Consider the following 22,060-nt stretch of genomic DNA (forward strand, 5'->3'; position numbering starts at 1 on the left):
CACAGCCTTAACCGCTGAGCTACCACTGCCCCTAAACAGCATAGTACTCCAGTGTACATTTAAAAAAAACAAAAAACATGCAATGATACTTTTTGATACCTGTTTGGTTGGGAAAAATGGCTTCATCATGAGTTGTTCAAAAGCTGCACATGCAGGTGTTGAACTTGATAAAGACATTATTCATCGCTGTCAAACGAAAGATGCACAGTGCAGGTTTTGAGCCAAAATATCACCGTCACCGTATGAACGGGGAGAGCCGTAAACCGACACCTACATGTCGCAAAATCGTCCGTGACTTCTCTTAAAAAACAGCCATTTTTACTGTAGTGAACTCCACACATTGTTCACTCCAATAGGATTGTTGAGTGTAAAACATGAAGATTAGTGGACAGGTGCCCAGTTCATTACATTATACGCTGTTTCCTCACAAAAGCAGTTTATTATTTTTGTCTCTTGTCTCCTCGCCAGTGAACCGCCATAAGAATGTCTGTGGGACCACTATGTTAAGCTTTTTTTGCTAACTTTGCAGGCTCCCCTTAGTAGAAGGGCTCTGGTTGTTATAAAGCAGGGTCCGGGCTGCTAGGTTATGGGGGTTGCTCCACCATTACTGAGAGAGAGTTGTTGTGAGACATACAGCTGGAGTGTGCTTAATAAAGTGGAGTGGTGGTGGCGTAGTGGACTAAAGCACTGAACTGGTAATCAGAAGGTTGTTGGTTCAATCCCCACAGCCACCACAATTGTGTTCTTGAGCAAGGCACTTAACTCCAGGTTGCTCCAGGGGAATTGTCCCTGTAATAAGGGCACTGTAAGTCGCTTTGGATAAAAGTGTCTGCCAAATGCATAAATGTAAATGTGAAACGTAAATGTAAAGTTTCAACCATTAAGTTTACCTCCTCATCTGCTCTGTGTATCATGACAGTAAATATTCAACTTGATTGCTTTCTATTTATTTCATTTCCGTTTTACGGAATGAGAAACTCTCCAAACGATACAGTGTGTGAGCTGTCTGAACAATTCGGACCATTTTGCTAAACCGTTTGACTTATTCTTTGAAGGAATCGACTCAAATGAGTACTTCATTCGTAAATCAGGCATCACTAGTTCTGATTCTAAACAGGTGACAGAAATACGGGACACGTGACATAATTGCTAAAATATTGTCAGGGAAAATGTTTCTTCATACAGAAGATAATCTGCTGGCTGTTACAAACATTTGCTGGGGGTGCTATGGACTTTCTTGGGGAGGCTGAAGCACACGCTAGCCCCTCCCTAGTGCCGCCTCTGGTTTAAATAAGAGTTTTTCATATACCTTTCTCTATGTGAAAAGATCACAAACAAATAAGCCTTTAAAAATAGTGGGCTACATTCAGGCTGATCAGGTGCAGAACAAGCAATAGAACTGAACAGAACCTGTCCTAAAATGGTGGGGAAATGGTTTATTTTATTTTTTTAATACTTTGTCATCATTGTTATCACATTTTAACTTGTATATTTTATATATATAAATATATATATATATTTTTTTACATTCTATCAATATATTAATATTATGTCATGATATTGTGTATATAAGAATATGACCTGTCAATGTTTGAAATAATGTGTGTACAATTTACAAGTAATAGCATTAAGTTTACATACTTTTGTATAACAAGTGCTAAAATGGTACTGTCACTTTAAGAGTTCAAGGAGTAGTGTTCCGGTGTATTAACGGCAAGAGCAAAGTGTCTTTTTTTTTATCGCATTTGTGCTATGCGTGATTTAATGTCTTTTTTTTAAAAAAATAATAATAATAATTAACTTTTTTTATCTGACTGTAAAGAACATAAAAGGATATTAAAAGACATATTATTCAATGAAAGTGGAGTGCGGGATCTCATCTTGGATGGACACACATTACACGGAAGAAACGGTCCATTTTAATCTCAAGCACTTTTCAATTAAACAAGGCGATTTTCCAGGTGTTCCAGTACTTATATTTCTAAAAGCTAAATTCAAGAACTTTAAGCACTTCAACCTTATGCGAACCCTGTTAACAATGTAGAAAAGAGGCGCAGGAGGGGTAAAATCAATATCGATGTATCGTCCCATCCCTACACATCTGCTCACTAAATAAGTGGACATGAAATACTGAATTTCATGAAGAGAGTGCGGACTGATGTGAGATGTAAAATAAGCACAGCTGTGAAGGAAATTGTTTGACTGAGACAAATTTACAGTTTGTCATTATTCAAAAATGTTTGGCCGCAGAATACAGCTGTTTGACCAATCACAATCGAGTGATTCATGGAACCATGTTATACAGAATATACAGTATATTATGTTGGTAATATGTCTTGGTTATTAACTTGATCTTAAGATTTAAACAAACCTCTTTGTATGGTCATCTAGTCTCACTTGGTTATATATTCAGTGGGTTTACATTACAATAATCTTTCTTAATCAGGTTCTTGTTCCCACCTCGATGCCTGTGGTCAGTAAAATTGCTGCTCCCAGGAAGGACACCGTGGCCACTCGGGCAAAAGAGAATGATGATAGCAACGGCCCCACGACCACAGTGTTTGTGGGGAACATCTCTGAGAAAGCCTCTGACATGCTCATCAGACAGCTGCTGGCCGTGAGTATAACGCAGTGACCTGATAATATCATAAATCTCTGCCAATAACACGTTCCTATTTTACTAGATTTTTTTACGTTTTCTCAAAAAGTCTTGGATACGCAAAATGCCCAGAAATGTAACAGTTTGTGATGTAAAAGTTGCATCAGAACCCTTTCAGCAAGGTAGAACCTTACATTGCAAAATGACTGGGCAATACAAACAATTGTTGATGTTTTTGAAATGGCTTAAATATTTTATGTTCAACTATTATTGCCAAGTAGATTCAAAACTGACTCAAGCAAATTAATTCTACTTACCAACTCAATTTTTTGGTAGTGAAGTTTAAATCAGAGACTCTTAAAACATCTGTCTTAACACTCTTTAACTCCATAGTTATATTTGCAGTTAAAGAGCACCTATTATATTTTTTCAAATATTAACTTTCATGTAGTGTGTTATATAGCTGTTTGTGAATGTAAAGAAGTCTGCAAAGTTTCAAAAATCAAAGAGTTATTGACTCCCAAAAGAAAGAACAGATTCTGAACACCTGAAACGAGTCGTTAGTAATTCCAGACTTACTTCCTGTACTAACCTACAAAATTTGGTAACAAAAACCCACCTCTGGTCTTCATTGGCTGCTCACGAACAGCTTTGACCCGCCCTCAAACACTACACTAAGCGGTAGACCAATCACAACAGACTGGGACATCTGACCAATCAGAGCAGAGTAGGCTCTCTGAAAGGAGGAGTTTAGAATGAATCCTTTAGAACGGATCATTGAACGAGTCGTTTTTGACCCTGGAAAAAAAAGTTAATGCTGCAATTTAAATTATGAGCAAATTAAAGTGTTTTTTGACCTTGGATGCATGTAAATCTATTGTATGAGACCTTTAAAGCAAAATTAGGCACATTTAAAAACCATAATAGGTGCACTTTAATATTTTATATCAGCAGAAGAGATCATTACAAATATATCTTGAATATTCAATAATATCCAGCTAAATTTAATCCATTAGTTAATCCAAAATGTTTTGTTCTAATCTCAAAATTGACCCACTATTGATTCATGTTACTGCCAGTTTGATTTATATTAATGTTGAACTCTTCTATTTCAGAAATGTGGTTTGGTCTTAAGCTGGAAGCGAGTTCAGGGCGCCTCAGGAAAACTCCAAGGTAAAACCAGTTAAACACATCCGTATAACACCTGATCACATTTCGTGTCAGCCTATTTAGTTGTACTGATAATGTGGATAATATGTCTCTCTGGCTCCTCACAGACATTCTTTCACCTTTTCTTTCAGCGTTTGGTTTCTGTGAGTATAAAGAGCCTGAATCTACTCTCCGAGCTCTACGGCTGCTACATGAGCTGCAGGTTGGAGAAAAGAAACTGTTGGTCAAAGTCGATGCCAAAACAAAAGCACAGCTGGACGAGTGGAAAGCAAAGAAAAAGAGTGCCAGTGAAAATGGAGTGAGTAAAAATGTTACCTCGTATTACCTCCTGATTTAGGGATGTCAACAGTACTGGTACTGCAGAAACAAGTTAATGTTTAAATTAAAAAGGGTAATACTAGTCTTTATTGAATTGGTAGTACTGAGCACATGCTCAGTTTTGTTTGTTCTGTTTATTTCAATAATTTGGAAAAACGTGAAGCGGTAAATACACTTCAAGGCTTCGTGCCATTGTTTTAAATTAATATTTCTGCACCAAAAAAATTATTACACAAATGTCTTTTGTGTGTCTGTTAGAACGGCAAGGCAGAGGAAGCTGGTGAAGAGGAAGAGGAGGTTCTGGATGAAGAAACTAAGAAACGGGACCAAATCGTGAAAGGCGCCATCGACGGCCTGATCCGAGAATATTCAAGTGAACTCAGCGCATCATCACAGGATGATGAGGCGAGCCGTCGCAAAAAAAGGAGAGACAGGAAGGACGAGGTTGGCTTTAGATTTTCTTGCCGTGACCTGTGCTTCTCTGTAAACTCAAAAAAATATTTTAGCCTATTTTTAAGATTTACGCATTTCAATTTCATAAAATTCCATTAAATTTAATTGTGTAATATCATTTAATTAAACTTAAATATTATTATTATTTTTATTATTATTAAAGCTTAATTCAATTTGATGGATTTTTTTATGAAATTGAAATGCAGAAGTCTTAAAATAATTAGTTTGACTGTAATTAGCATGTGATCTTTCTGTGCGTTACATAAAAATTAGAAACCCCCAAGTTGCTGCTACACATGCAAAATCTTTGCAACTGTTCTGAAAACAAAAAAAGAGCTTTCCCAATCCTTTTAACTTCCCTAATTTGACAACTCTCCGAGTGAAACTGAATTTTCACAGGGTCAATTTTGATTTAATGTTATCTTTAAAATCAACATGAAATCAAAACTGACACCACTTTATTCACATTGACTTATTGTGCAAAATTCAACAATCCATATTATTCCAATGGAGAGAATTTTATTTGTAGTTTTTAATTAAAATGTGATAACTTGTAATGTAAACATAATAGCACGTCACTTATTCCCAATCAATAAAATCAAGTCCTGCCTGAATTATTATTTTTTTTAAATATATTTGGTTTTGGAAATAAAATGGGTTGCATAAGGCATTTCATGTTGACTTTAACGCAGGTTAACCATGGTGCCGGTTTCCCTTTTTTGTTGTTTAGAATGACATCAACGACATTGACATGGAAGATGACAAAAGAGATTTGATTTCCAGGGAGATCAACAAATTTCGAGATACCCATAAGGTAACATACATGCTAAAATACTCTGTATCACAGGTAGAGCAAAACAGCATTTTACACCTAGCTTACATTGCCAGCGTACATATAGATTTAATATGCAAACCCACACACAAAAGCATGAGTTGATATTTAGCATTTATAGCATCAAAATTTATTAATTTCCATTTATAGCATCAAAATAAGCATTTATTTCCATTTATAGCATTAAAAGTCTCTTGATTAGGCTAAACGTTTGACCACCGTTTAAGATGTAATTTCATTTACAAATACCATTCGATGATATAACACAGCAGCAATTAATGTAAGACTAGGCTTAGATTTCAGCAGAGATAAAGGGATGGTTCAGCCAAAAATGAATATTCTCATTTACTCACACACCTGGGATATCATGAGGGTATGACTTTCTTTCTTCACCAGAACACATTTGAAGAAGAAAAAAAAATATTAATTTAACTGCTGGAGTCGTATCGATGACATTTATGCTGACTGTCTGTGATTTTTGGAGCTTCAAAAGAGAAATCTCCATTCACTTGCATTTTAAGGACCTACTGAGCTAAGATATTTTCTATTTTTCTTCAAATGTGTTCTGGTGAAGAAAGAAAGTCACACACACCTAGGATGGCATTGAGGGGGTGAGTAAATAATGAGAGAATTTTCCTTTTTGTGTGAACTATCCCTTTAACTGGCTTGTGTAAACGGAAGTATGGCCTCCATGTTGAGTGGGATTTGTAGTCACACTTACAATGCAAGGACGTTCTGTGAACTTCCCTTTAAGCTAATCTATTCATTAAACCCCACCATTATGATAGAGATCATATGGTGACTAAACCAAGATGAATCTCACAGCTTGGAAAAAGTTGCAAGGATAGGATGTAAGTATGAGCTTTCCATTTTTCTCTACTTGTATTGGGCGCCCCCTTCTGGAGGACTCGCACAGAGGCAACTGTCCGAAAAATTAGTTTGCACCAGCGATTGGCTCACTGGGGTGGTGTTATGTCAAAATACATATGTAGGGGTGTAAAAGGGTGTTTGACGTCATGTTGAATTCTTTTGTGATATATTATAGCTTTATATTTAAGGGCTGAGCTATATTACAACCTGGTTCCCGAAAGCATGGGCGGCCAGTGAACCTGTGTGGGTCTGCTCGTAAAAGTGATGTTGGTTTTATAGTAAATACTGCTGAAATGAATAACAGTGAATTGGCCCATTCGGCTCTTGTAAGAGTGGGGGGCGCCCTTCCACAGCACACGGATATACTGAAGATTTTGCAGGTATGAACCAACTTTGAGTCTGTTACCACCTCCCATTTTTTCCTGTTTGCTTGCACTCTTTCTTTGTGTGTCATCCCTGGTTGTCTTATGTCTTAACATTTTGTTTTTGCTTCGTTAATATAGAACATACTTAGTTATTTTATATATAAGTGATGTTTGCTAAGACAATACATTTTGTAATCTAGTTAAAAATGGGCGCTATAATTTACCGTATATGTTAATTTTACTGATCTAAAATCTTTGTGTCCCTCTAAGCTGCCTTGTAAAGTTTCTCTGCTTGATTGAATATAACCCAAATTTTTTAAGCCAATATAATTGTTACATACAATCAGTGTACTGAAGGCTACTTTTAAGGTTTTTTGCAGCAGATATTAGCAGTAATTAAATGTAGAGACATCAAACAGAATTAATTATAAACAAGACCATTTGCTTTTTTTTTTTTTTTAAGCTTAGTGGTTGATTCTCACGAAACCTGTCAAGAAAATATATGGTTCTATATTAATCCAAAAGCAAAAGAAACTAAGAAGAAATTTTATTTTGTATGTAGAAAATGAAGCCTATTTTTAGGGCCATTAAGATTTTTTACATTGTGACATAATAATGACAGTTATGCACATTTTACCCCTCAGTTCTCATTAAAAAAAAAAAATGGTCTTTGTGGAAAAAATTCTATATTATTGAAATTGTAAAATATTTATGCATCTTAGTAGTATTCCATTGGTACTGCCTTTTCATTAGTTAAAAAAAAAAATCATTGTACAACAGCATATAATACAGTTAAAAAAAATAAAATAAACTTATGATAATGAGCCACTTAAGTCATCATTGAAAACAATGGGAATAGTAAAAGTAAAACTTTCGGATGCATTACGGTAATATGAATTGGGGGGTAAAATGTGCTTAAGTGTCCTCAAATAATTTTGCATGTGCATTTATTCATCCTCATGCTATTCCAGATGTGTATGACTTTCTTTCTTCTGCAGAACACAAATGAAGATTTTTAGAAGAATATCTCAGCTCTGTAGGTCCATATAGTGCAAGTGAATGCTGGCCAGAACTTTGAAGCTCCAAAAAGCACATAAAGGCAGCATAGAAGTAATCCATACGACTCCAGTGGATTAAGTAATGTCTTCTGAAGCGATCTAAAAAAGAACAGCCTAAAAACTCTTTTTCACTGTACATCTAGCTATTGCGATCTCTAGACACGATCATGATTTCAAGCTCGATTAAACTTCCTAGTGCTTGATGCATGCGCAGTTCGCTAGATGACGTTAGGAAGTGTAATCGAGCTTGAAATCATGATCGCCAAGGAGACTGCTGATGTCAAGGTTTATAGTGAAAAAGGAGTTACCTTTTCGCCTGTTTAAGCAAAACTGATTGGATCACTTCAGAAGACATGGATTAAACCACTGGAGTCACTTGGATTGCTTTTATGCTGCCTTTATGTGCTTTTCGGAGCTTCAAAGATTTGTTCACCATTCACTTGCATTGAATGGACCTACAGAGCTGAAATATTTGTCTACAAATCTTCATTTGTGTTCTGCAGAAGAAAGAAAGTCATACACTTCTGGGATGACATGAGGGTGAGTAAATGATGAGAGAATTTTCATTTTGGGGTGAACTATCCCTTTAATTTTCTTTAAGCAAAATGAAACAAGATATCTTTGTATTGTTTTGGGGTTAAATATGACAAGGACATTTTCTTGACAGGTTGCATAAGAATCGCAGAATGCCTGAAACCCCAGTCCTGTATTCCCTCTTCTAAGAGCTCTTGTATTTTTCTGTCTATCTGTCTCTTCATCTGTTTTATTTTGTTTTGCTACTGCCCACAGTTACATGACACCCACGGCTCAGAAATAACATGTAGCTTTATGCAAATTCTGTTTGAGTCTAATTTTTTTTAGATCTGAGTCAAAATCCAGGAAATTTCAGGCCTACAGTATCTAGGAAGTAGACGTCGCTGATAGACCATCAGTGTTTGGATATTTTGGCAAACCGTGATATAAGAGCTGTATTTAATCGAGAATATAAAAGCCGTGGGTGTGATGCTGTTCCTGCGTGCGTTTCATAATCACTAAAGTCTAAACCTCTGAGAGCCTGTGTCTTCTGCAGTGGGGTAAGCAATTTCTACACATTCATTTGTTGCTTTTTCTATCCAAACCTGAAGAGCTACGAAGAAACAAATCTAAAGAATGCATTATAACAACGTTTGCAAAATGTTTGGAAGTTGTTTGTGAGAATGTGAGCTTCCGTTTGTAATATGTTGTAAGCAAAAAGAATGGTTTGATTTGAATTCCTTGTGAATCCTGTGACATGCTTTTCCTCCCAGGCCTAACAATAAAGGCTTGTAGGGCAACGGAAGCGCTCTGAGTCACTAGTCAACACCTGTAAGTGCACAAAACAACCTAGTTTCACAAGGATTGAAGCCTCTTTCTATTGCTCATGTGATGAGATGGAGATTTCAGCGCCCTCAACTCATTCTGAGCTTTTTCAAATGTTGAATATATATATATGTCAAAAAGTGGTTTCCAGGTTTCCCAGTAAATGCCAGTTAGAAAAAGATGTCCTGTCAGACCAAGTAACGTATGACCCTGTTTGGAGACCTTGTCCGGAAACAACATGGTTTGTTTCAGCTGGGGTAAACCTTGAAAAATGGCTTGAATTATATGCTGCTCTGTCACAATATTCATTGGGGTCCAAAAAAATCTGAGACCACACTGAAAATCTGGGATTTTATTAATTTAAGCTTGGAAATAGTTTTAGTATTTTAAAAAGTAAAACAAAGAAAAGTTATCTTAAAATGAAGAAATATTTAAAGGTGAAACATTTCTGCACCACTAAATGCATAAAAACGTTTTTTTCCTGAATTCTAAGCGACGAATCGAATGTAAGCAAATTTTTGACATTGACCATGATAAATCCTTTGAACAAGAGGTCAGATTTCCTTGCATTCATGAATAATGCATCATTAGGTTGTTTTTGATCATATAAGTTGTAATGAAAATTATTAAATTACAGAATGCAAAATAGTAGCATTTCCATTGATCAGACTTTTGGACCCCACTGCTTATGAGTGAAAAAGAGTCGGGGACTGTAAACCACTTCCTCAGACTGATATTGTGATGTGCACTCGTCTCGTATGTGATCGTTGAATAATCCAAAATCTTCCTTCCCCATTTTCCCACAGAAACTGGAAGAGGAAAAGGGGAAGAGAGAGAAAGAGAGGCAAGAGCTTGAGCGAGAACGTAAGGAGAGAGACAAGGAACGCGAGAGAGAGCGTGAAAGACGAGACCGCGAACGCGAGAAGGACAGAGAGAGGGAGCGGGAGAGAGAGAGAGAGCGCGAGAAGGAGAGAGAAAGAGATCGAGACCGCGAGCGCACAAAAGAGCGCGAGAGAGAGAGGGAGTGGGAAAGAGACAGAAGCCGCGACCGCAGTGAAGGCCGCAGCCGATCCAGGTACACACATCACATGATCCAGTTTTTCTCAGTTCAGTCTGCAGACCAAAACTATACATGTATCAGCCATAATTAGCATTTTATTTTATTTTTTTGGTTAGCTGATATTGGAAGCAGATAAAAGCAGGGCCTTTTCCAGTTTAAGTAGTGTGTTTTTTTTCTATTCTGGTTTTCCAAAATCTGGGTTCCCATGACGGACTACCTGAAAATAATTTTTTTAATTGTTGTTCAATGGTTGGAAATGGCTCACTTTTAGAAAATTCTCTTTCAAATGTTAAATGTTTAAATATGGGACCAAAACTCATGAATTCATGCTGCAGAGTTCTGGGTCAGTGTTCTCAACAATAAGACACAAATTGAAAACCTTAATTTCACACATGATGGGGCGCTGTCTGTTTTCAGAGAACAGAGTCGTGATCGAGAGCGAGATAAGGAGAAGAAGCGAGATCGTGAGGAGGATGAGGAGGAGGCGTATGAACGGCGTAAGCTGGAACGCAAACTGCGGGAGAAAGAAGCGGCATATCAGGAGGTGAATGATTTGTCTCATCTTTTCTTTCACGTACTGTCTGCTCAAAAGTGTGACCTTTTTGTTCAAAACTGGCCTTCAACATTAAACATTTATGTCCTTTTTTCCTTCACCTAACAGCGTCTGAAGAACTGGGAGCTCAGAGAGAGGAAGAAGGCCAGAGATTACACCAAAGAGATGGAAAGAGATGACGAACGCCGCCGTGAAATGGTAATCGAATGGCTTTCTATATAGTGTATTTAAATCGGCAGTCGAAATGAGTAGTTTACGATGTTTTTTTCTGTTACTATAAATCATTGTAATGCATGCCTTAGTGGCTTATTGCATTTTTAAAACACTGTCAATGGCAACTGAAAAAAATACAGCAATGCTCAATACAGAATTACATTTAATGATAATCTAATTATTAATTTTTCTTAGCAACATAATTCATCAGCTGTACTGTAGGCTGTTTAACAGAATAGCATCTTTGCACCTTAATATAGAATTTCATAAATGTTAGGTCAGATTTTGTAGCAAGAAATGTCTGTTTTATGAATTTTATTTAAATCACTTTGGTGACACAATACAGTTTAGCTTGTTTTAGTGGAGTTTTTTTTCTGTTTGCATCTCGTCCTTTTAGGCTAAAGAAGGAAAGCGTCTGAAGGAATTTCTGGAAGATTATGATGATGAAAGGGATGACCCAAAATACTACAGGTGAGTTCTAGTGAACAGTCTAAATGACTGTAAAAAATTGCTGTAAATTTACGGCCAAATTCCTACAGCAATCTACTGTGATTCTTAAATACAGTAGTTTGCTGTAAAAAAATGTTGCATTCTGGGAGATCAAGAGCAGGCTCACTGTGAAGTGACTAGTTTTATGGTAAATAGCTGTTCTGTGCAAGGCATTAGGGGAATATGAACATTTAAAATCATGATATCATTTTGGTGAAAGCTATAGTGACATTTTGAAACGTATATTTTAACCCCCACCCATAAAAAGTTTAGTTTGTGGAACATGGTTAGTGTTCATGATGTTTCTGACCAACACCTCTGTTCTTTATCATCTCACATCAGCCTTCACATGTCTGTCTAATGAAGTCAAATAATAAAAAACAAAATCAACCTTAGAAGCAATGTACATATTAAATGTACAGTTTTGCCAGGATTGAACAGTGTATTTTTTATGAAAAAAACAAAAACAACCATCTGTACACAGTAAAATAACAGTATAGCACTGCATTGTGGGTTATAATGGTGAAATACCCATAAGCCTTTGCGCTTGAATAAGTATGTATGCTTTGGCAAATGCATTGGAGCTACAAAAATTGTAAAAAAAAAAAAAAAAAAAAACACGTACAAAATTATTTGTTCAGACTTAATAGAAGTCTTAGTTTAATAGTGTTGTTGTTTTGTTATCAGTAGTTGTGTTTTGATTGAAGTCACCATTATGGTGATTAGTGATCTCTTGAGTTGGCACCTTGGACCTTCTTTATTATTATATTATGTTCTTCCAGCCAGTCAATTTATGTTTAAGTAAAAGACAAGTTGTTGCACTGTGCTACTTGGAAGACAAAACCTAAAGGTAGCCTGAATGTCTGATCCTACCTTGCAAATGGCACTATATGTGGCAATAGTGATGCATTACACACAAAAGCAAAAACAAGAAAGGATATTTCAGCAAAATTATATCAAATTGAGTGTTTGATGTTTTTGATGAACTTACAGCATAACTCGAGTTTGATGAAGTTTCAACATAACTAGAGTTATCATCAAGACACACAGATATCAACTCTCGGCATACAAAATGCAACAATGGTGACAATTAACAAACATACTTTTACGTAAATAAGTAAGAGCTGAACATTAAAATCCAAGTAACTTAGACTACAACAAAAACAACGTCAAAATAAACTAGTACATATTAAAAAATCAAAGTAACTTCATGCCGCAGTGCATGCTGGGAACATAGCTGTAAATTTCAGCAACAGTAGATAGTATGTAATTTGACAGCTATATGCTGCTAAATTACAGTTGTATACTGTAGCTGTAAAAACAGTATATAGCTGTTAATTTCGGCAACAGCAAGACACCGTTAATTTTACAGTAACATGCTGGCAACCCTGCTGCCAGTTCTTTACTGTTTTTTGACGGGAACATTTTTAAGAGTGTAGATTTCAGTCAGCTCTACATTTTTGTGTACAAAATGCAACAGACGTTCTGGGAGACTCTTGTGCATTTACAAGTCTGTGCTTTTCCTCTGTTTTGCCTGTAGGGGCAGTGCTCTTCAGAAGCGACTGCGGGACAGAGAGAAAGAGATGGAACTGGACGAGCGTGACAGGAAACGAGAGAAGGAAGAGCTGGAGGAGATCAGACAGAGACTGCTGGCAGAGGGACACCCGGATCCAGACGCGGAGTTACGCAGGGTGAGTCTACAGCTCCTATTTACTTCAGTGCTGTAAAATATATATATATATATATATATATATATATATATAAATATTTTTTTACTTAGGCTTACTTGTGCTAATGTAGATTGGGCTAGGCGATATATTTCGATTATACATTCAGGATGCTTGTAATAAAAAAAGAAAGCAAGATCTTGAATTTCATAATGGTTTTAATGTACTTTTTATTAGACCATTACATTTCCTCAATAGTGCATTGGTAGACTAGTTTTGCAATCCCTCTTTGTCTTGCAACTTGCAAGTTTGAGAGACAGGTTAAGGCAGGTGTTTTAAATAGTGTCTCTGATTATGATTAATTTTCCACTGGTGTCTTCCTGTTCATCAGATGGAGGAAGAGGCGGAGCGTTTGCGGCAGCCACCAGTGAAGCCTGAGCCAGAGGAGGAGAGAGACCACAAACCCTCACGAGATGAGCGAGACAGAGGGAGGGACAGAGAGAGAGACCGGCGTAAGGAAAGCAGAGAGCACGTTCATGTCCACACCCCATCTGATGATGATGATGATGATGATGATGTAGAGGAAGGGGAGGAACTAGAGGATGAGGAGGAAACCAAACCCTGCCTCAAACCCACCATGAGGCCCATCATGGCTGCCCCTTCTGTGTCATCAGCTAGCGGTAACGCCACGCCCAACACACCCCGAGAGGAGTCACCCTGTGGCATCATCATCCCTCATGAGAACTCTCCGCCGGAGGTCCAGCCTCAGGAGGAGAACCGCCCCAAGATCGGCCTGAGCCTCAAACTAGGTGTGCTTGTGTTGCGTCTAGCGAGATGTAGCTAAATATTTCTTGGTTGAAGACCTGGACACATTGTGCCGAAAACTGAAAAACTATGCCATTGCGTTTTAATTTTGACCACAGTATTGTTCAATTGACAACGGGTTAGGCATTCGCTTAATTTAGAATTTTGACCGCAATATTCTTTCGGGTTCAACTTTCACTTGCGCTTTAATTTTGACCGCAGTATTCCTCAATAGACGACAGGTTCGACTTTTGCTTGCGTTTTAATTTTGATCGCAATATTCTTCAATAGATGGCGAGTTCAACTTTTAGCTTGCGTTTGAATTTTGACCTCAGTATTCTTCAATAGACACTGGGTGTGGCATTCACTTGCGTTTTAATTTCGACTGCAATATTCTTCAGTAGACAGCGGGTTCGACTTTATCTTGCATTTGAATTTTGACCGCAATATTCTTTTTCTCATTACATTTTTTTTTTATTGATTCTTAATATATTACATAAAATAAATTACAATATACATGAACAGAATCAAACAATAATCCCAAACCCCAACCCTCAACAACATCCCGTGGTCAAGCCTGAAACACACACGTGAATACACACAAAATGAATAATAATTGAAATTATAAAAATCAACAAATAAAGAGAGAAAAGGAGAAAATAAAAATTCCACAAAGGATACGATTTACAATTTCAACCACAAACATGTTACTCTCCACATGGTCCTCACAGAGAGCCCTCCAGAAGGGTTAAGGATCTGTCCCATTTCTTTTCATACACGTCAAGTCTGCCAAGCTGTTTATAAGGCATCTTTTCAAATGCCACCACCCTGCCTAATTCAGTGAACTATTCTTGAAATAAGGGAGCGCCTTTTAACTTACATCCTCTAAGAATTATCTGTCTGCCAATCATTACACTAGTTTGGACTCAGCTTTTTGTATATTTGTCACCTACTTTAATGACCGCTCCATCACCCAATATACATAGTCTGGGGCAGAATGAAATTTGAGTAATCCAGAATTCTTGAATCTTGGCGCAGAACCACAGAGCATGGGCTATGTCTCCATCCTCCAACTGACATCACCAGCAGGTAGGTGTGTCCTTTAAATCAAGCCTAAACAATCTAGAGGGAGTCCAGTAGAAACAATGCAAAATCTTAAACTGCATAAGGCCCTTGCATCCCTAGACATAGTTCTAAAAATGTTTTATCTGGTATCCTCCAATACCAAGTTCAAATCTTTTTCTCATAACCTCTTAAGAGCTGTTAAGGCTCCGTCCCCCAGACTGTGAATCAACATGGAGTAATACACTGATGCTTCGTGACCCTTTCCAAAGGCTGTGAGCACCATACAAAGTGTGTCTGCAGCTTTAGTGGGCTGAGTACTACCACCAAAAATAGTACAAAGTAGATGGCGCAGCGGTAAATACCCCAAAAAATTTAGACCTAGAAATCCCAAATTGCTGGGTTATATTTTCAAATGATCTCAAAGCACCATTTTCATAAAGGTCACCAAGTGTAGCAACACCCCTCTAAATCCATTCTTTCCAGCAAAAGGGGGACTTGTTAATACAAAATTTGGGGTTCAGCCATATACTTTAGGAAACATTTAGGTAAGTATCAGAATTGAACATGCGAGAAACCTTTGTCCATACTGAATGTAAGTGTGAAATAATGGGATGCATTTTTACTTCTCTAGGCAATTTAATAGAAAGACGTTGAAATGGTGAGATTGGGGACAGCTTGTTCAATGTTGTACCAGGGAGGGGCTCTCTCTGGTGTAAGAGACCAATGGACCAGGTGTCCAAACAAAATTTTGTGGAGGCCTAAACCTCCTCTGTCAATTGGTCTATGTAACTTACTGGAATGCAACCATTAGGTCATTTACCATATCAAATAAAAAACTTAGATATTCTATCAAATTGTTTAAAATAAGAAAGAGGAACTTCTAGAGGGAGAGACTGCAGTTGATAATTGAATTTGGGATACAATTTTTATAACATTGACCTTCCCAGCCATAGACAAATGTAGTGAAGACCACCTATCAACATCACACGAGAACCTTTTCATTAATGGGTCAAAATTAACTGTTACTAAATCTCAAATTTGCCTAAATACCTAATGCCTTGCTTGGGCCATTGAAAGGTGCTAGGTTGGAAAGCTGTGGTAGGGCAATATGCTGTCAGATCAAGAGCTTCCGATTTAGACCAATACACCCTGTGTCCTGAAAATTTGGAGAAAGAATTAATTATTCTATGGAGGGTAGGCATAGAGCTTCTAGGGTCGGAGACAAATAATAATATATAATCTGTGTAGAGTAGAAGTTTATGCACCACACCTCCTGCAACAACACCAGGAAAATCATCATCTTTTCTTATTGCGGCTGCTAATAGTTCCAGGGCAAGACAGAACAATAAAGGAGAGAGAGGACAGCCTTGCTGGGTTCCCCTACCAAGAGAAAAATAATCTGAAATGAATCCATTAGTTTGTACTGTTTATAAAGTAACTTAATCCACCCAATAAAAGTGTTCCCAAACCCATACATTTCTAAAATCTTAAAAAGATAGTCCCATTCCACCCTATCAAAAGCCTTCTCAGTGTCAAGTGAGATGGTAGCGATCGAGGGTCTGATAATTTGCTACTGACCACATAATATTTATAAAACCTCTAGTATTATCAGAAGAGCTACGATCACAAATAAACCCCTCTTGATCTACATGTATGAGATGTAATTACTCTGCTTAAACTATTAGCTAAAATTTGTGACAGTACACCGATCAGCCACAACATTAAAACCACCTGCCTAATATTGTGTAAGTCCCCCTCGTGCCGCCAAAACAGCGCCAACCCGCAATTCAGAATAGCATTCAGAGATGATCTTCTCACCACATTCTTCTCTGGCCATTCTCTGTTGATCTCTCTCTCTCTCTCATCAACAAGGCGTTTCCATCCACAGAACTGCCACTCACTGAATGTTTTATTTTTGGCACCATTCAGAGTAAATTCTGGAGATTGTTGTGTGTGAAAATCCCAGGAGATCAGCAGTTACAGAAATACTCAAACCAGCCCATCTGGCACCAACAATCATGCCACGGTCCAAATCACTGAGATCACATTTTTTCCCCATTCTGATATATCGTTGATGTGAACACTAACTGAAGCTCCTGACCCGTATCTGCATGATTTTATGCACTGCACTGCTGCCACACGATTGGCTGATTAGATAATCGCATGGATGATTGTTGGTGCCAGACGGGCTGGTTTGAGTATTTCTGTAACAATATTCTTCAATAGATAGTGGATTCCTTGTTTGCTTGGATTTGATTTTTGACTGAAATATTGTTCAGTGCAATGGGTGCAGCGTTGGCATGCGTTTTAATTTTGACTGCAATATTCTTCAATAGACAATGGGTTTGGACTTCACTTATGTTTGAATTTTGATCTCAATATTCTTCAGTAGACAATAGGTTCATGGTTCGTTTGTGTTTTAATTTTGACTGCAATATTCTTCAATAGGCAACCGTCTTGCTGTTCGTTTGCGTTTTAATTTTGACCGCAATATTCTTCAAAAGACAGTGGGTTCGGCATTCGCCTGCATTTGAATTTTGACCGCAATATTGCTCAATACACAATGGCTTCTGCGTTCACTTGCAGGGTCAGTCCATCTTAAGTGGTTCAATAATTGTAAAGTTAGTTGCTTGATTTGATAATTTTCCAAATTTTATTTTGTGTAATTACCTCTATGTATTGGTATTGCAAAACTACCAGTTTTTTTTATTTTTATATTACTTGATTTAACAACGATGGCCATCTTTGTGTCATGGCACATGACAAATTTTGGTTATTCAGCTGTTTACAGAAACCTCAATATCTCAGCTCAGAATGGTCCTAGCTCCTTGGAACAAAAATGGATCTCTAGAGCACATTACAAGGTACATGCACACATATAAACATTTTGCACATTCTTGTTCCGGAGACTTAGAACTTAAGTCCTAATGTAATGCTCAAGATTGCTCAGAGTTCCACTTTTTGGGTCTATTTATAATGGGAAGGGTTCGAGTCTCAGCTTTAATTTTTTTTAGGGGTTATCTAGGTAATTATAGTGTGCATTCAGAACATTTCAGGTTTGAGACTTCTCTTATTAGTTATTTGTCATTTGCCATGACACAAAGATGGCCATCGTGGTTAAAGTAAAATAAAAAAAACTGGTGGTTTTGCAATACCAATACATAGAGGTAATACTAAAAAAAACAAAATTGCCAATGGCTTTGTCGTTCGTTTGCATTAAATTGTTTCGACTGCAATCTTCTTCAGTAGACAACTGACTCATTGTTCACTTGCATTTGAATTTGGACTGCAATATTATTTAATAGACAAGGAACTCGTCATTCACTCACAACCTGTAATTTAGGTTGTTGTCTCAACAGTGAGGGTGTAAATGTGACCTCTTTATAAGATTCTCTTTCCATTGAATCCATTTTAATGTGGAATATTTCATTGACTGTCATGTTTAACAGTTCTGTTACAGTTATGGTTTCTGTTAAAATATAAGGGCCCCTTTTTTTCCGACTGAAAACCGTTTATATAACTTGATTACTATTTAATATATTTTAGTCTGTTTTCTCTCTCGACTGAAACCCCCTTTCATTTTTTAAAGAGGAGTGCTTTATAATATAGCATATTAGTTTTTCTTGTGGTATAGAAATGTATGGAGAATTATGACATTTCAGCAGTATTGGTTTAAACTATTAATTTTGGTCCCTAATTTTGGATGTCCTTTAATAAATGTCCAGAAAAGTGTAGCCTTGGATGAGCATTGACATATGCAGGATATAGTTCTGGTTTGTTTTACTGCTTGTACTACATGTACCAATTCTGTGTTTGCGTCTTTATTTTTTGGCAATATTTGGTTCAGGTTTTACAAATGTTTTTGTTTTTTTTATCCTATCGTAAGGTGCCACTGGTAGCCCGAGTCAGCCAAGCGTAGCAAAGCGGAAGAAGCTGGCAGTGGAAAGCGTCTTCAACCGTTTTGATGATGATGAGGTGGATGAGGTGCCGCGCAAGAGGAAGCTGGTGCCTTTAGACTATGAGGATGAGGAGAAGGGAGGGGACGGGGGAGCAGCTGGTGGTAAAGGCGTGAACACAGAGGAGAAACGCAAACACATCAAGAGTCTGATTGAGAAGATTCCTACTGCCAAACCAGAGCTTTTCAACTACCCTCTGGACTGGTCTGTCGTTGATACGGTATGACTTTTGAGAGTAATTTTTGGGAGGAATTTCTGCTTGTCTCAAGCGTTGTTGTAAATTGTATACATTTATTTTTTAATGTATCACCATCCAGACTCTTATGGAGAAGCGCATTCGACCGTGGATCAATAAGAAGATTGTAGAGTACATTGGTGAAGAAGAAGCTACATTAGTCGACTTTGTTTGCTCAAAGGTAAACCGCTGTCAGTTTTCATTTATTATTTGTCAGAATTGTTGCACATAGAGCTGGGTGATTAACTTAAAATACAACTCTAAAGTATAGCCAAGTGTGTGTGTGTGTGGTATGTATGTATGTATGTATATATAATATACATACGTGTGTGTGTGTGTTTGTGTGTATATATATATATATATATATATATATATATATATATACACACACACACACACACGTATGTATATTGTTTTTATATATATAATATACATACGTGTGTGTGTGTGTGTAAATAATATTTTTAAATACATTAATATTCAATTTAAATACAGTAAAAAATCTAGTTTTAAGAGTAGATTCTATTTAGTTGAAATACAGTAAAAATACAGTTTTACGAGTGTTCAAAATATTTAATAAAATATACAATAAAAATAGCTTTAAGAGAAGATTAAAAATATTTAACTAAAATACAGTAAAAATAGTTTTCAGTAGATTCTAAATATTTATTGAAATACCGTAAAAATCTAGGTGAGTACTTTTAAAATATTTCATTTAAAATACATTAAATCTTGTTTTGAGTACATTCAAAATATTCAATATACAGTAAAAATCTAGTTTTAAGTGTAGATTCAAAAATATATTTAATAGGGGAAGTGACCCTATTAAGCCCATGTACCATATAAGCTCACTTCCTGTTTTATTTTGAAATATAAAAAAGACAAAGCGAGATAAAAATTAGTTGTTGCAGAGGAAATGCACATTTGTTGGTATCATTTTACTTTTTATATGGAGCCAATCAAATGTTTTGGTTTGTGAGTTATTTGGGATCATGTGCTACCACTGTTTGATGGCCATTTGGGAAGTTGCTCCAAAACTTCACTGTTTTTGAAAACCTCAAAAAATGAGTTTTTCTGGAGTCAGATGAACAAACTGGGCGAGGAATTATTAAAAAAATAAATAAAAATAGGTATCTGGAGTTCGTGCAGGACACTGCCTGAGTGATGCTCACAAAGACAGATGCAGTAAAAGAATAAAAACAGCTGATAACCACATTAAATTAAAATAAATCTCAAACAAGATTTAGTGCTCTGTGTGTAATTATAATCCAGAAATATAACTTTCCTTTCATGTGGGTTTATAAGAAACAGTGCCTTTGAAAATCCTGTTTGCTCACAGCTCAAAATCAAATGATTAAAACTGGCTGGATTCGGAAATTAAATATTATTGAATATAGTATTATATAGAATATATTACATATATATATATATAATGGGTATAACTGGCTATGATGTTTGAGATCTAAATCTAAAAATTCATCAAAATGGGTGTTTATTTAGTAAAATGTGAAGCACATGTTCCTTATAAGACCACTCCTAAATTTTCACATTTGCAATTAAATGAAGTAACTTAATTTTGCCAGTTTATAACAAAACAGCCTTCCAATACAGTGAGTATTAAATCAAAGATTAATCTCTCATCTAAACACTCATGGTAATATTTCTTTAGGAAAATTTCGGTGGGCTTAATTGGATCACTTCCCCTAATTTCATTACAGTAAATGTCTACTTAAAGGAACATTTTCCAGTTTATCTCTAAATGAGGACAAAAGTGTTAATGTTTACAACGTAACAATTTTATATCGCCAGCAAAACTGTTATGAATATTTTACGAACATGTAAAACATTTCCCAGTCCTAGTTGTTAATGGTTTACCCATTGTTGTGATTTTAAAGGTGATGTCATTTCTGTGCTACTAGTGGCACCAAACAATTACAAAAACTATGCAACATTGTCTAACCTCCATATCCCTCAATGATTCACATGTTTGCAGTAAGTCTCAGTTACTTCTCTGTACCAGATCAAGTGTTTAACGATGACTGTTGCCGTATCTTCACAGGTGATGGCCCACAGTACACCGCAAGGCATTTTAGATGATGTTGCAATGGTAAATTCAGACTTAAACATCATTTTGAAGACTCTAATCAGTTTGTATTTATTCTATTTATTCCCTAAATATTGAAATGTTTCCACAGGTGCTGGATGAAGAAGCCGAAGTCTTCATAGTTAAAATGTGGAGGTTATTGATTTATGAAACCGAAGCCAAGAAGATTGGACTTGGGAAATGAACGAGCACTGAACATCTATGAACTTTTGCTTTTTACTTCCTGTTTGGGCTCCACAGCTCATCTAGGCTCACAAACAACTTGGGAAACTCGTCCATTTCCAAACTTTGGAGTTAATATTCAACAGTTTAATCTCTCATGTCCCAGACACCTCCGTAAGACTGCAGAGGCTGTGAGCACCGACTCCAAACCACCGTCTGTTTCAGCTGCTCGCATTTCACCACTGAGAGGAACAGGTTTGATTTCTCAGGGCCTTCCTGTTGAATCCATCTGTGCTGATTAGAGTAGGAGCTCTTTCTGTGAGTACAGTTGCCCATGTACATTGTTACACTGTATCAATCTGGGTTGTGATTTTTACCATTTTATGTCGTTTTGGTAGTCCTCCAACTGTACCAAAGAGTTTTCCCCAGTTGTTTCGCTAAAACGAAAACAGAAGTTGATTGGACCCCAACACTGTTTAGAAGGTTCTGGATAAACTGATTGACATGACATGAAAAATGATTGTCTTTGTTTTTGTACTTATCAGTGGATGTGTTTTGAATAAAAGTGATTCATTTTTGTAGTAAAATGGATGTTTTTGTGTATGTTTAGATTTGTAGATTTGTGGGACACAACAGGAGTTGCATTGCGAGTTTGAGGTTGTTTACACTGGAAGTCTCAAAGCTGCATTGCCACCAACAACGCACCAATCAGGCTTGAGATTTTTGTTGTTGTATATAAAATTCTAATA

At 36.7% G+C, this 22,060-nt stretch overlaps 1 protein-coding gene across 2 annotated transcripts in view; it reads left to right on the top strand.

The window, feature by feature from the left end:
- LOC127416300 (RNA-binding protein 25-like) overlaps positions 1-21,828 on the top strand; it is a 204,042-nt gene extending 182,214 nt beyond the window's left edge. For both annotated transcript variants that reach the window (XM_051655570.1, XM_051655569.1), the window contains exons 4-18: positions 2,447-2,617; positions 3,715-3,772; positions 3,901-4,067; positions 4,346-4,531; positions 5,271-5,354; positions 9,810-10,078; positions 10,481-10,607; positions 10,725-10,814; positions 11,227-11,300; positions 12,859-13,009; positions 13,377-13,794; positions 18,741-19,030; positions 19,128-19,226; positions 21,105-21,152; positions 21,241-21,828. In XM_051655570.1, coding sequence (XP_051511530.1) covers positions 2,447-2,617; positions 3,715-3,772; positions 3,901-4,067; positions 4,346-4,531; positions 5,271-5,354; positions 9,810-10,078; positions 10,481-10,607; positions 10,725-10,814; positions 11,227-11,300; positions 12,859-13,009; positions 13,377-13,794; positions 18,741-19,030; positions 19,128-19,226; positions 21,105-21,152; positions 21,241-21,333 — 2,325 coding nt within the window. In that variant the 3' untranslated portion in view covers positions 21,334-21,828. The remainder of the gene's footprint in view (positions 1-2,446; positions 2,618-3,714; positions 3,773-3,900; positions 4,068-4,345; positions 4,532-5,270; positions 5,355-9,809; positions 10,079-10,480; positions 10,608-10,724; positions 10,815-11,226; positions 11,301-12,858; positions 13,010-13,376; positions 13,795-18,740; positions 19,031-19,127; positions 19,227-21,104; positions 21,153-21,240) is intronic.
- Positions 21,829-22,060: the final 232 nt, after the last annotated feature.

The sequence above is a fragment of the Myxocyprinus asiaticus genome, chromosome 25 (assembly GCF_019703515.2).
Source record: "Myxocyprinus asiaticus isolate MX2 ecotype Aquarium Trade chromosome 25, UBuf_Myxa_2, whole genome shotgun sequence".
NCBI lineage: Eukaryota > Metazoa > Chordata > Actinopteri > Cypriniformes > Catostomidae > Myxocyprinus > Myxocyprinus asiaticus.